Source organism: Palaemon carinicauda, chromosome 22 (assembly GCF_036898095.1).
Source record: "Palaemon carinicauda isolate YSFRI2023 chromosome 22, ASM3689809v2, whole genome shotgun sequence".
Lineage (NCBI taxonomy): Eukaryota > Metazoa > Arthropoda > Malacostraca > Decapoda > Palaemonidae > Palaemon > Palaemon carinicauda.
The window spans coordinates 12,654,250-12,668,958 of NC_090746.1; the positions used below are offsets into that span (position 1 = coordinate 12,654,250).

The 14,709-nt window shown below is 36.0% G+C and overlaps 1 protein-coding gene across 1 annotated transcript in view; it reads left to right on the plus strand.

The window, feature by feature from the left end:
• Gycalpha99B (guanylate cyclase 1 soluble subunit alpha 2) overlaps positions 1 to 14,709 on the plus strand; it is a 361,252-nt gene that overhangs the window by 244,929 nt on the left and 101,614 nt on the right. Inside the window, exon 8 of the mRNA XM_068345970.1 lies at positions 277 to 456. Within this exon, the coding sequence (XP_068202071.1) occupies positions 277 to 456 (180 nt within the window). The remainder of the gene's footprint in view (positions 1 to 276; positions 457 to 14,709) is intronic.

The following is a 14,709-nucleotide window of genomic DNA, read 5'->3' on the forward strand; positions in this document are numbered from 1 at the left end:
TAATGAAGGAGTTGTACACACATATGTGCATAGGCCTACCTCTCCCTTTTTTATAAAATATAATGTGCAAAACCTTTATATATCAATCTATATGCAGTAATACTTTAACATGTTATATACGAGAACTTTTATTCATTAATAGCCTAAGTAAATCATTATACAGTACTGACTATAAATTTTGCAGAATTTTGAATCTACTAACATTGCGTGTCCGACGATCCATCCCTGTTATATTTCAGGCTGGAGATGTTTAAAGCCTTCTCCTTTCTCTTTCAGAATATGGAATTAAAAGGTCAAATGGTGGTGTGCTCAGAGAGTGACTCGTTGCTGTTCGTTGGCTCACCTCTGCTGGATGGGCTAACTGCCCTGACTTCCAGAGGCCTGTATCTCTCAGACATCCCCATACACGATGCCACCAGGGAAGTCATTCTGGTGGGGGAACAATCCAGGGCTCAGGTGGGTAAAACTCTCTGGCAGGTTTTGATTTATTTATGCTGTTTGTCTCTCTCTCTCTCTCTCTCTCTCTCTCTCTCTCTCTCTCTCTCTCTCTCTCTCTCTCTCTCTCTGTTTATTTAGATTTGTAAATGCACACATGCACTCACATATGTTTATATATTTTACTTCAAGATCACAGAACAGAGGGAGAAGTTTATATGATACTTAAAGGCATTGTGCCTTGATAATTAAGTATAAAAATAGCAATTTTAGTGAAAGATTTACATATACGTGTATATATATATATATATATATATATATATATATATATATATATATATATATATATATACATATGTGTATAAATATATATATATATATATATATACATATGTGTGTATATATATATATATATATATATATATATATATATATATATATATATACATATGTGCATATATATATATACATGTATATATATATATATATACATATGTGTATAAATATATATATATATATATATATATATATATATATTCTTATCTTACGAAATATTATTGAGAGTTTGTGCGGTGTGATAAACTAGACTGACTGGTTTATCATTGGCTGTGTCGAATTAGAGAAACAATCTGAGCTGAAATGGTGAAATTGCAATCACTACTGCAGATATTGTTGGATGCAAAGGTAGACGGGATGTGATGAATATGCCTCGGAGAAATCCTGGGGAAGAGGCTAATTGGAACTAGATCCCAAACAAAGAGATAAAACCATATCTTACAAGATTAGACTGCATGTTGCAATCGGGAGAAAGGGAGAGAGTGAGCGTTCTAAAGTCTGCTGGTAAAGAAACGTTTACAATAAGTAATTTGAGCTCATATGGTTGTTTGAAAAGAAGGAAACAATTTCTTCTGAATTAAATCTTGAAGAGGTATTTTGGCGATGACATCCACGAAATAGATTTGGGAAGTGGTATGTTAGTAGTAATTTTTTAGCAGTATTAGGGGATGTAGTGCCTTATACACGTTGCTTGTTCAGGGCAAACAATCCTTTTAAATAGAATAGGATAAAAGCAGCATGGGAAAAGTGGAGGGATGTAGCAGAAGTGGTATGTGATAGGAAAATGCCAATCAAGGTAAAAGTTTAGATCTACAGCGCAGTAATAAAACCAGTGTTAATGTATGAATCAGAAACTTGGGCTTTAAGACGAAAAGAGGAAGCAAAGCTTGACAGAACAGAGATGAGAATGCTGAAGTGGATTATGGGAATTCCACTGCTTGAAAGATTGGAAAAAATATGAAGTAAGAATAATGGCAGGTGTAGTAAAGGTTACAGAGATGATAAGAGTGTAGCGACTGAGATGGAGTGGGCACGTATTGAGGATGGATGGTGGGGAGGGGGGAGGGAGTGAGGAGGGATTGGAAGGAACCTCTTAGGGGGAGAAGATCAAGAGGGAGGCAGAGAATTAGATGGTGAGATAAGGTGAAGGATGATATGGAGAGAAGAGGTTTGGTGGAAGAGGATGCCTTTGATAGAATGCATTGGGGAGTCCGCATGAGGCAACCGACCCCTTAATGTAGGGATAACGAAGGGAAAAAAAAGAGTTAAGACTTCTTTTGCTTTTGTTTTTGTGGGGAAGATAAAGATTAGGGGTAAATTCAAAGTTGAAGTCACTTATTAGATGAATTGACTTCAACTGAATCTCACTGCGAAGGGAGAGAGAGAGGATGATACATCCAAAATATGAAACCAACATTGGTTACACCTACAAATAAAGCAATTATAAAGTTTAGTAAATGACATGAAGAAAATTAATAAACAAGAACAATAGGTTACCTTATTTCTCTAGTTTATTTTATTGAAGTTTTTGTAGTTTATATATGAAAAGTCTATTTTGATGTTACTGTTTTTTAAATATTTTACTTCAATAGTTTATTTATTTCCTTTTATCCTTTCCTCAGTGGTCTATTTTTTGCTGTTGAAGCCCTTGGGCTTATAGCATCCTGCTTTTCCAACTAGGGTTATAGCCTAGCTTGTAATAATAATAATAATAATAATAATAATAATAATAATGATAATAATCTTGCTTTTCCAACTAGTTATGTAGCTTAACTAATAATAATAATAATAATAATAATAATAATAATGATAATAATAATAATATTATTAATATTATTATTATTATTAATATTATTATTATTATTATTAATGATAATAATAGCTTCTTGTCAAAATAAGTCCGAAGACACGTGAGCAATCCGTGACGATAGGAAATAAGTGGAACTGTATATTGGAGACAATATAGTTGATCATGTTCCCAAGGATTACTCTCAGAAAAGACGAAGGCGAAAATACTGGAGCAGTCAGATTTCCTTGTCTTTTAAAGCTTTCATATTTTCCTTTTTTATTCCTTCCGTTTATGCTATATTTCTATATTTTATCAAACTATATTTTTGTAATTTTCATTTAAATATATCATGAACTTTTTTTCCAACTAAAATGGCCTCCTACCCTCACTTTTGCTTCGATAATCATTTGAACTTTCACCCACTCTGGTCACCATCATTGCATCCAAAAGGCGACTCATTTGTTTGTTACTTATTAAAACAATCTAACGAGTTCTTTTCTTCTAGAATTACTCTTTGTCCAAGTCACTTAAGAATATTCTCAACTCTAACAGAACCTATTTTTCCAGGACCTCTTTTTTTTTTTTTTTTTTTTTTTTCGATGTGGTAACGGCCCTGACTGGTGAACGCCAGACTGGGGTTCGAGTCCCGCTCAAACTTGTTACTTTCTTTGGTCGCTGCAACCTCACCAGCCATGTGAGCTAAGGATGGGGGATTTGGGGAGCCTATAGGTCTATCTTCTGAGTCATCAGCAGACATTGCCTAACCCTCCTTAGTCCAAGCTTGGGTGGAGAGGGGGCTTGGGCGCATATCATATGTATATATGGTCAGTCTTAAGGGCTTTGTTATGGTAGCCTGACTACTGGTCGAAAGACAATTGGTAGAATAACAGCTCGTCGAAATGACAATTCGTCGAAATGACAATTCGTCGAACTGACAATTCGTCGAAATGACAATTGGTCGAATTGCCCATAGTCTATCATAATGGATGAAACATTCAAGCTTCGCCTTTGATTTATAAATGTGAAAATAATGTCATAAGTCTCTTCGTCCTTTGAACCCGACAAAAAGTATAGCAATGGTAAGGTTTTATTTTTAGCAATTAGAGCATGTATAGTGTAAAGCTGTGAATTAACTGGAGTGCAGTCGAATGTGCTATCACAAACCAAATACAGTTTTGGGATAAAAGGTCAAATTTCTAGCAGTTCCATAAATAGTCACTTTTTCGTCTTCAGACAACTTAAAATTGTATCCTCTTGTCGTAACGTTTAAGTCTTCATCTTCTTGTACGGACGTTTTCCTATTCACTGTTCTCAAAAGGGAAGATTTTTTGGGTAGTGCTCCTGGTACACTCAAAGGCATATTACATTTTGCATTATAAACTATGCAGCCAGTCACTTCTTCGGTTTCACAAGCCCTTTGCTTAATTTCATTTACAACTTAGAAGGCAGCATTTCGAGTGTCATTTGGCGGATGGTAATCCCGTGAAGGATTTTCTTGAATCATATCATTAATAGTTTGTAATCTTGCTGCACACTCACTCTGTTTTTCTCATCTCCAGTATGTTTTATCACAATGTCTTATCAATTGTGTAAAAGAAACCTTCATGCAAAAGTTTTCTAGCACCTCGCTCGGTCTTAATGAATTCCATTTAGCTCATGGGCTATAGTGAAATGTTTGATATTAGATACTTAAAACAGAAATTATTTCAAACTACCCCTCATTTCGACGAATTGTCATTTCGACGAATTTTCATTCGACGAGTTGTCATTCTAACAATCGTCTTTCGACGAATTGTCTGCATACCATTGTTATGCTTGATAGGGTAATATCATTGTCTCTTGCCTTTGCTATTCATGAGCAGTCTTTAAACCTTTAAACTGCACACTAGCCCTTTCTCTGTTACCAAACTTTACAGTGTAATCACCCAGAACAGCCAGTCTTTGTTGTTCTATAAACCCAAAAAGCAAAAATTCGGACCCTCCGAGATCTCTTGCTTAAGGGTTTACTCAGGCACACTTGAAGTTTTTATCCTCTTGTTATTTTTTTTTTATTGAAAGATTTACTTTAACGTTGTTTTTGTTATTAATCTTTTCTTGTAGTTTTTCCTTATTTCCTTTCTTCGCTGGGCTATTTTTCCATGTTGGAGCCCTCGTGATCATAGGTTATAGCTTAGCAAGTAATAATAATAATAATAATAATAATAATATTAATAATAATAATAATAATATTAATAATAATATTCTTGCACTCGACACACGCACTCAATCTCCTTCGCCATATTCTGTATCTCTCATGCACTCCATGCACAATCTCTCTTTGTGCATCTCCCCTGCGCACATAATGGCGCATCACTTCGGTCCCACTGACTGCCATAAAATCTAACTGTTTCCTTTGGAACCTATCAACGTTCATGCTTTGCTTTTTGCTTTTGGTGGCCTGGTGGTAGCGTCCTTGCCTGGAGATTACCAGACTGGGGTTCGAGTCTTGCTCAAACTCGTTAGTTTCTTTGGTCGCTGCAACCTCACCATCCTTGTGAGCTAAGGATGGGGGTTTTTGGAGGAGTTTATAGGTTTATCTGCTGAGTCATCAGTAGCCATTGCCTGGAACACCTTGGTCCTACCTTGGGTGGAGAAGGGGCTTGGGCGCTGATCATATGCATATATGGTCAGCCTCTAAGGCATTGCCCTGCTAAATAGGGCAATGTCACTGTCCCTTGCCTCTGCCATACATAAGCAACCTTTAAACCTTTAGATAATCTTTCACATTTACAATAAGCCTAACCTCTAGTTAATGCGTGTTTTCTTCTCCGACTATCTGAAGTATTAGTATAGTGAATAGGCTTCTTATCTATCCATGCAATTTTCTTTCCGGAAATCTTAAAGGAGTATAAGTGTTTGAGGGATTCTCGTGTCCATTTAAAAAATATTTTCTCATACAACATTATCCACAACTCTCTCTCTCTCTCTCTCTCTCTCTCTCTCTCTCTCTCTCTCTCTCTCTCTCTCTCTCTCTCTCAATACACATATGGACACACATATATATCTACTGTATATATACACATATTTATATATATATATATATATATATATATATATATATATATATATATATATATATATATATGTATATATATACACACATATATAATATCTGAACAAATAGTAAAAGTACTCACAGAGATGAATCTATAATGTCACGGGTTATTTTATTTCCATCACTGCACTGTGAGCTATTTTAGAATTAGAATAAAATCTCCGTAAAATATATATACCCTTTAGTCTCTGCTAAAATTAAACCAGTAGCTAAGCACTGAGTAGAATAGAATATTCTCTGCCGAATGAAGAGAAGAGAAAGGAACGTTTTTTTTTTTTTTTTTTCCTGTAATTGAAAGCAAGTTGCCTACGGCGGTATTTGGCTCCGCCTTCTTTTAGAGGTTTAAAGGCAGTTCATGAATGGCAAAGGCAATTCCCTAGAGACTGACCATATATACGTATGATCAGCGCCCAAGCCCCTTCTCCACTCAAGCTAGGACCAGGGAGGGTCAGACAATGGCTGCTGATGACTCAGCAGGTAGACCTCTAGGCTCGCTCAAATCCCCCCCCCCAATCCTTAGCTCATAAGAATGGTGAGGTTGCAGCGACCAAAGGAGCTAACGAGTTTGAGCGGGACTCGAAACCCAGCCTGCAGATGACCAACCAAGGACGTTATCAACAGGCCACCACAACCCTTCGATAATTAATTTCAGGATGGGAAAATGATTAGTATTTCTAAGGGCTTTTTGAGATTTTGAATGTCAAAATGGCTGTAAAGGAAGAAGAGAAATATTTTAAGGCAAACAAAAGCGTAGAAACAATCAGCGGCAGACCAGTATGTCGAGTCAGCACTATCGGTCACAGCATGTCGTTTATGACACGAGAAACCAAATAATGGAGAATGATATATAAAAAGTAAATTCAGATACAGAGCATAACTAAGATTCGACTTAACAACTTTTGCTACTCAATTCATTCATTAACTTTATTCAACAGGCTTAGTAGGTAGTAGGTTGACCAGGCAACCAGCCACCCGTTGAGATACCCCCGCTAGAGAGTTAGTGGGCCCTTTGACTGACCAAACAGCACTACATTGGATCCCTCTCTCTGGTCACGGCTCATATTTTCTTTGCCTACACCGAATAGTCTGGCCTATTCTTTACACTTCTCTTCTGTCATACACCTGACAACACTGAGATTACCAAATAATTCTTCTTCGCGCAAGGGGCTAACTACTGCCGTGTAATTGTTCAATGGTTACTTTCCTCTTGATAAGGGTAGAAGAGACTAGCTATGGTAAGCAGCTCTTCTAGGAGGACACTCCAAATTCAAACCATTATTCTCTAGTCTTGGATAGTGCCATAGCCTCTGTACCATGCTCTTCCACTGTCTGGGATTAGAGTTCTCTTGCTTGATAATAATAATAATAATATGGAGTTATATTTAAACGTTACTTAAGCATTTAAATCTCCCTCTGTAGATGGCGCAGTGCGATCTCTTGGTAACCTTTGCAATTGAAATACTGATTACTAACCTTATCTTTTTTTTTTATAGGTTTCTTACAGTATTAACGGTTATGTGATAAGAGGAACCATCCAAAACAACAACTACACTAAATTTGAATTTAAATTCCCTTATTAAAAAGTTTGAAAGTAGCCAGTAGACCGCCGAATGCGGCGTGAAATTTATGCGTTTTTCAAACTTCAAACTTTTTCGACTGAAAATTCTCACAGCCTACTGCGATCCATAAATTGGTATTGCAGAGAATGTTGTGGTGGCCGAGGTGGTAACGTCCCTAACTGGGGTTCGAGTCCCGCTCAATCTTGTTAGTTTCTTTGGTCGCTATAACCTCACCATCCTTGTGAGCAAAGGATGGAGGGTTTGGGGGAGCCTATAGGTCTATCAGCTGAGTCATCAGCAGCCATTGCCTTGCCCTCCTTGGTCCTACCTTGGGTGGTTAGGGCGCTTGGGCGCTGATCATATTTATATATGGTCAATCTCCAGGGCATTGTCCTGCTTGATAGGCCAATGTTACTGTCCCTTGCCTCTGCCATTCATGAGCGGCTTTTTAACTGAATCACTATTAAGTTTTCCCCTTCAGCGGGAAACTGGCCTAATAATATGGTTTGTTTGGTCTCCCGACAATTCCTGTGGAGTAAGAGTGCATAATTCATTGGGAGTCCGACGTTCTGGTTAAAGCTGAGAGTGGAAATACGTTTGACTGTTTGTGGCCGGAAGGGCCAGACAATAATAAAGAATAAAGAATCGAGAGAACTGCATGGCGGGATAACCTTTGGCATCGATACCATCTATGAATATTCCACTCTACTTCGCGCAGTTATCAATCACAGGCAAATCTTTGCAAAATTCGGAAAAAAAGTTAACGATATCACTGGACTTCTATACACGGCAAGTGCTGGAGGTTCTCCTACCTCTTTGAATTCAAGTTTCTCTGTTTTTCTATCTTCTCTTTCTTCTGGAAAGATGTGTGTTTTGTTATTACATCCGCCAACAAAGTTAGGAGGTTATGTTTTCGCCCCTCTTTGTCCGTTTGACTGTTTGTTTGTGAACAACTTCCTGATCACAATTTCACTCATAGAGTAGTGAAACTTGCAGGGATTAACTGTTATGTTGAGACGTGGGACTGATTGCATTATGAAAGTCCTAGGTCAAAGGTCAAGGTCAAGGTCGGGCAGAAGGTCGACCGAAATAAGCTGCCGAGAGCTTTTTTAGTTACTCTTGGTTTGAATATTTGTGCTTGAAAGGACACATGACAGCCTGTTTGATGATACTGTTTGCATAGAGCCTAATAAACATCGTAAGTACATCCTCCTCTTCGGTATCAGAAAGTGCAGGGATTTAAGAAAGTATTTTTTCTCCAAGATTTGACGAAGAAATTTATTTTTTCAGCGTTAAGACATGTTACTGTTCTTAAGATATTTTATTTTATCTGTTTATTACTTTTCAAATAGCTTATTTATTTCCTTATATCCTTTCCTCACTGGGTTGCTTTTTCCTGTTGGAGTCCTTGAGCTTATAGTATCCTGCTTTTCCGACTCGGGTTGTAGCCTAGGTGGTAATAATAATAATAATAATAATAATAATAATAATAATAATAATAATAATAATAATAATAATAATAATAATAATAAAGCATGCCCAATTTAGAAAGGTTTAACATTAATACGAGAGGGCTATATAAATATTCACCTCAATATAATACATATTGATTTTCATTTTATTCTGTTATCATGTACCCTATTTTTCCTTGATGGTTTATTTTCTTTTCCTATTCTCTTATGTAAGGATAATTGATTATCTATTATGGGTTTTTGTTTTGTACTTGAGGAGAAAATGTAGCATTAATCACTAACAGAAATTGTTAATGTGACTGACAATCATTGTATAATACCAAGCTGTATGTCATTTTAATCTCAGCCTAGGTCAAAATTGGCATTATTATTATTATTATTATTATTATTATTATTATTATCATTTTCTAAGCTACAACCCTTGTTGGAAAAGCAGGATGCTATAAACCCAAGGGCTCCAACAGGGAAAAATAGCCTAGTGAGGAAAGGTATTAGGGAAATAAAGTATATAGGCTACAAGTAATGAATTACAATATAAAATATATTAAGAACAGCAACAACGTTGATATATAGTTTTGGTGATCAATCTATTCTGAAGAATTTATTTTTTCATTCTTTAATTTTTTTTTTCTTTTTTCCGACTATTGTTCTCCTGTCTGGTGTTCAGCTGCTGATTCTCATCTTAATTTGGTGGACAGAAACTTACGGTCTATTAAATTTCTTTTTCCTGATCTAGATATCAATCTCTGGCACCGTCGTTCAATTAGTTCATTATGCATGTGGCATACGATTTTTCTTAATTCTGACCATCCTTTACATTCAGATCTTCCCGGACAGTTCCATCCTGTTCATAAGACTAGGCAGGCAGTTAATTCTAATAGGCAGGCCTTCTCCATCATGAGGCTCAATGCTGCACAGTACTCTAGAAGTTTTATTCCAGGTGTGACGAAGTTGTGGAATGATCTTCCTAATCGGGTAGTTGAATCAGTAAAACTTCAAAAGCTCAAACTTTTAGCTAATGTTTTTATGTTGAACAGGCTGACATAAGTCCTTTCATAGTTTGTATATGACATATCTATTTTGATGTTGCTAATGTTTTAATAATATTTGATTTCGATTTTTCATTACTTATATCTTTTATTTATTTCTTTATTTCATTTCCTTACTGGGCTATTTTTCCCTGTTGGAGCCCTTGGGTTTATAGCATCTTACTCTTCCAATTAGGGTTGTAGCTTTGCTAGTAATATATATATATATATATATATATATATATATATATATATATATATATATATATATAAAATATATATATATATATAAACAATGAAGAGAGAATTGCGTACCTGAGTGTAACCTCAAGCAAGAAAACTCTAACTCACAAACAATGTATGTGAGTTGAGCCTGTCTCGGTGACAGCAAAAGGCCTCGGTTAGATTTAGCCAATCGTCTCTATTTTGAGCTTTTGATTCAATACTTCTCCATTCATCATCTACTTCACGCTTCATAGTCCTCAGCCATGTAGGCCTGGGTCTTCCAACTCTTCTAGTGCCTTGTGGGGCCCAGGTGAATGTTTGGAGAACTAATCTCTCTTATAACTTATGGCTTTGCATATTTCAGCCACGATTAATTACATTTCTCTCCGACTAAAACAAAGTAGTTGTTTCTAAATAAGGAAAAATCACGGATTCGAATGAAATTATATAAAAAAGATGAAACTAAACAAATACCTTAAACTTATGAGATACTTATAACAATGTAGACTTTGGCAAAATTGAGCATCAAAATGGATTATCATTAGATTAAATTGTTGCCTCATGAATAAATGTTCTCACACATAAAAAAGAATAAACAATTATGAAATATTCCATACCCTGGACGATTAAAAAAAGAAAAGAAAAAACTCAATAGATGCTTTCAATGAAATTGCTTGAATAGTCTACAATTGGGTAGTGCCATAACCTCTGTACCATGGTCTTCCACTGTCTTGGGTTAGAGTTCTCTTGCTTGAGGGTGTACTAGGGCACACCATTTTCTTTTATTTTTTCTCCTCTTCTTTTGTTACAGTTTTTTTATAGTTCATATAGGAAATATTTATGTTAATGTTACTGTTCCTAAAACATATTTTTCTTTGTTTCCTTTCCTCGCTGGGCTATTTTTCCTGTTGAAGCCCTTTTTACAAATGAAACTTATCTTACCAAGATGAGCCATCAAGTATTCACCGATTTAAAGGTTTAAAGGCCGCTCATGAATGGCAGAAGCAATGGACAGTGACATTGCTCCATAAAGCAGGACAATTCCCTACAGATTGATCTTATATACATATGATCATCTCCCAAGCCCCCTCTCCATCCAATATAGGACCAAAGAGAGCCAGGAAATGGCTGCTGATGACTCATGAGATAGACCTATAGGCTCCCCCAAACCCCCTATCCTTAGTTCACAAGGCTCGTGAGGTTGCAGCCATCAAAGAAACTAACGAGTTTGAGGGGGACTTGGACGTTACCACATCGGCCACCACAACCCTTAACCCATTACAAGAAAAATAGGTATAAAGGCTGACGAGGGCGGATACGTGTTAAGGAATTTTGGAGGCAAGGAGAATTATCTAATCAAAACTTTTGTCTATGGAGATTAAAACCTGCCCAGGAGGCTTACCGAGTGGGAGAAAGTTTTGAAATGGATAGAATATTTGTATGAAAACCGGCTTTTGGGGAGAATTTCCAGGGCATACTTTGGGTTGCTAGTCATTTATTTGAGTGTCAAAGATATAATATATAATATATTATCATATCGAAACCACACAAAAGATTAAATTGAAGGTTGGGTCAGAATCCATCAACCTCTAGGTCGTAAATCATTTCTTCGCTCTAGATTATTATAGTAAAAATTTAACATGATAGTATATTCAATTTTCTATGCTAAGAAAATAGCTACACTGTTAAAAAAGACGTAATTTTGATCCGAAATATACTGTTCTCAGTCGTATTTCAATAGAATACAGGTGTACCAACCGTGTGTCACACGATCGTACATAGTAACAACATTTCATTTTTTTGTATATATTATGCTTGTATCTTCGCTCTCCCCTCGCACTGATAAGAACCTGAAATAACATGTCTGTTTCTCTCACCGCTAACTGTTAACCGGTGCGGTGTCGGTTGAACATGAAATTGCCTGTTATGTCTTTTGTGCCCTTTTTGCTTGGAGTTTATATATATATAAACGAATGTTCTGTAATAAAGTCACTCAGTTGCTTTCATCCTGCCTTTGAGTCACAACCTTCTCTAGGCTCGTCACACAGGCGACCGTAATTTTACCCTACTTTGTTATTATCTTTTACTAGTTGGTGACCGTAATATCACACCTTTACGTCAATATATGTGTTTTAAACGGTAAAATCTGGAATAAAGGTTGCCAGACATTTATCGTTTTTTATGACAAATGTTTAACTGTGTATGCAGAGAAAATAGTTTTAACATTGCTCTGGTTCGTTTATTTGTTAAAAAAAGAATAAATACATCTAGAATAAATAACATAATAACGCTTACAAATCCTAGTTGGTGTGGGAAAGAGCAATCAATTGAAGCTGGATTTTTTTAAAATGTATATATTTTTTTTTATCTTAAATGCATAAAATCTATTCCGAATCGAAGAAAAAATTGCTGTCACGAACAATGTTGTGATACTGATTAGAAGAAATGTAAACACTATTAGAATTTTGAAATAAAAGAATAAAATTAATAAAAGAGATTATAAATGAGGTTTAGGAAGTCTTACGATTAGTGAAACTTTATATTTGTGGAGCGTAAATCAAAGATGATGTCTACTGTAAGCTCTAGAGCCTTTAAATATGCGGCCCCGAGACTATACAATAAGCTCCCATGAGACATCCGAATGATGGAAGACATTAAGGCTTTCAAGAGGAAACTGAAGACTTTCTTATTCGGCGAGTCTTTTGACAGGGACGATTTATTAGTAAATGAGCAATACGTGATATGAAATGTTGAATACTCTGAACGATCAAGATAAAATGATAGTGGAGTTCTTGTAGAGAGTGGGGTTCCCCTGCTGTATGGGACCGGAAAAACAGACAAAAGGTAAAAAGTAAAGCTGAAAGATAAAAAATCTATTGTCTCTATAATCCAATCGCATTTTCTTTATATTATTGAACACATTGATACCAATTTATCATCATCTATTTTTCAACTCTTGCACTGTTAAAAAAACTAAAACTGGAATATCAATCGGAAATTCTCCGTAGAAATATACCGTTCTCAGCCGTATTTCAGTAAAATACAGGCGACCGTAATATAGACCTTACTTTGCTTTCATCTTTTACGGGTTGGTGACCGTCATATCATTTCTTAAGGTTAAGATATCTGTTTTTAAAACGGCGAATGCCTGGCAATATTTGTTCCAGGATTTTTTTTTTTTTTTTGTGGCAAATTTTTAAAGGTGGTCAAATTCATTTTGAAAAAACTATAATTTAATATCGGAATTTACCTAAGCCGGACTTTCTGTTTTCTTGTAAGGTTTTCAAATGGCAATACAGCCTTGGTTTCTCTAGTCTTCTACACTGGCGACATACTCCTTTTGGACTGTCCGAAAATAGTTTTCCTTCATTTATTATTATTATTATTATTATTATTATTATTATTATTATTATTATTATTATCACAAGCGAAGCTACAACTATATCTGGAAAAGCAGGTTGCTATAAGCCCAAGGGCTCCAACAGGGAAATGTATTCTTCAGTGAGGAAAGTAGATAAAGAAACAAACTACAAGAAGTATTAAAAGTAAAAATAAAATATTTTAAGATCAGTAACATTAAATTAGATATTTCACATATAAACTATAAAAACTTAAAAATCTAGAGGAAGAGAAACAAGATAGTAGGGTGTGCCAGAGTGTACCCTCAAGCAAGAGAACTCTAATCCAAGACAGTGGAAGACCATAGTACAGAGGCTATGGCACTACCCAAGACTAGAGAATAATGGTTTGATTTTGGAATGTACTTATCCTAGAAGAGCTGCTTACCATAGATAAAGTCTCTTCTACCCTTACCAGAGGAAAGTAGCCACTGAACAATTACATTGTTGTAGCTAACCGCGTGAACAAAGAATAATTGTTTGGGAATCTCAGTGCTGTCAGGTGTATGAGGACAGAGGATAATATGTTGAGAATAGACCAGACTATTCGGTGTATGTTTAAAGGTTTAAAGGCTACTTATGAATTACAGAGGCAAGGGTCAGTGACATTTGCCTATCAAGCAGAAAAATGTCTTGGAGACTGACCATATATACATATGATCAGCGCCCAAGCCCCCTCTCCACCCAAGCAAGGAGGGCCAGGCAATAGCCAATGACTGCAGATAGACCTATAGGCTCCCCAAAATCCCCTCATCCTTAGTTCACAAGGATGATGAAGTTGCAGCGACCAAAGAAACTAAGGAGTTTGAGCAGGACTCGAACACCAGTCTGTCGTTCACCAGTGAGGGACGTTACCACATCGGCTACCACAACTGTAGGCAAAGTAAAAATTAGCTGTAACCAGAGAGAGGGATCTGGCCAGTCGAAGGATTCAAAGGTCCAGCAACATTATAGGTTCGTTTCGAAACAGATCTTCCTCTCTTTTAGTTCTTGATTCGGTATCATTTATTCTCATTACAAATCCATTATTAAACCAATATGAGCTATCGCAAACATTTCGACTTTTAGTGCAAAGGAGAATAAGTTTCGCCAAGTATCATCTGTGCTTTGCAAACATTTTCCAAACTTAAATGCTCTATAGAAATTACCGGGGAATAGTAACACGCAAGGTCGTAACCTATAAACTAAGTTTTTTAGGGAAAATATCCAAATATCTTGAAGATTTCAAGATGATTGGATATTTTACTTTGGTAAAGGATTGCTTAGACTTCTTTGTGCTTATTCGTATACGTTAATATATTTTCTTTTAAATATAAAGTAGCTTTATTGGTAATTGGTAATGTCCCTGACTGGTGATGGCCAGTCCCGCTCAG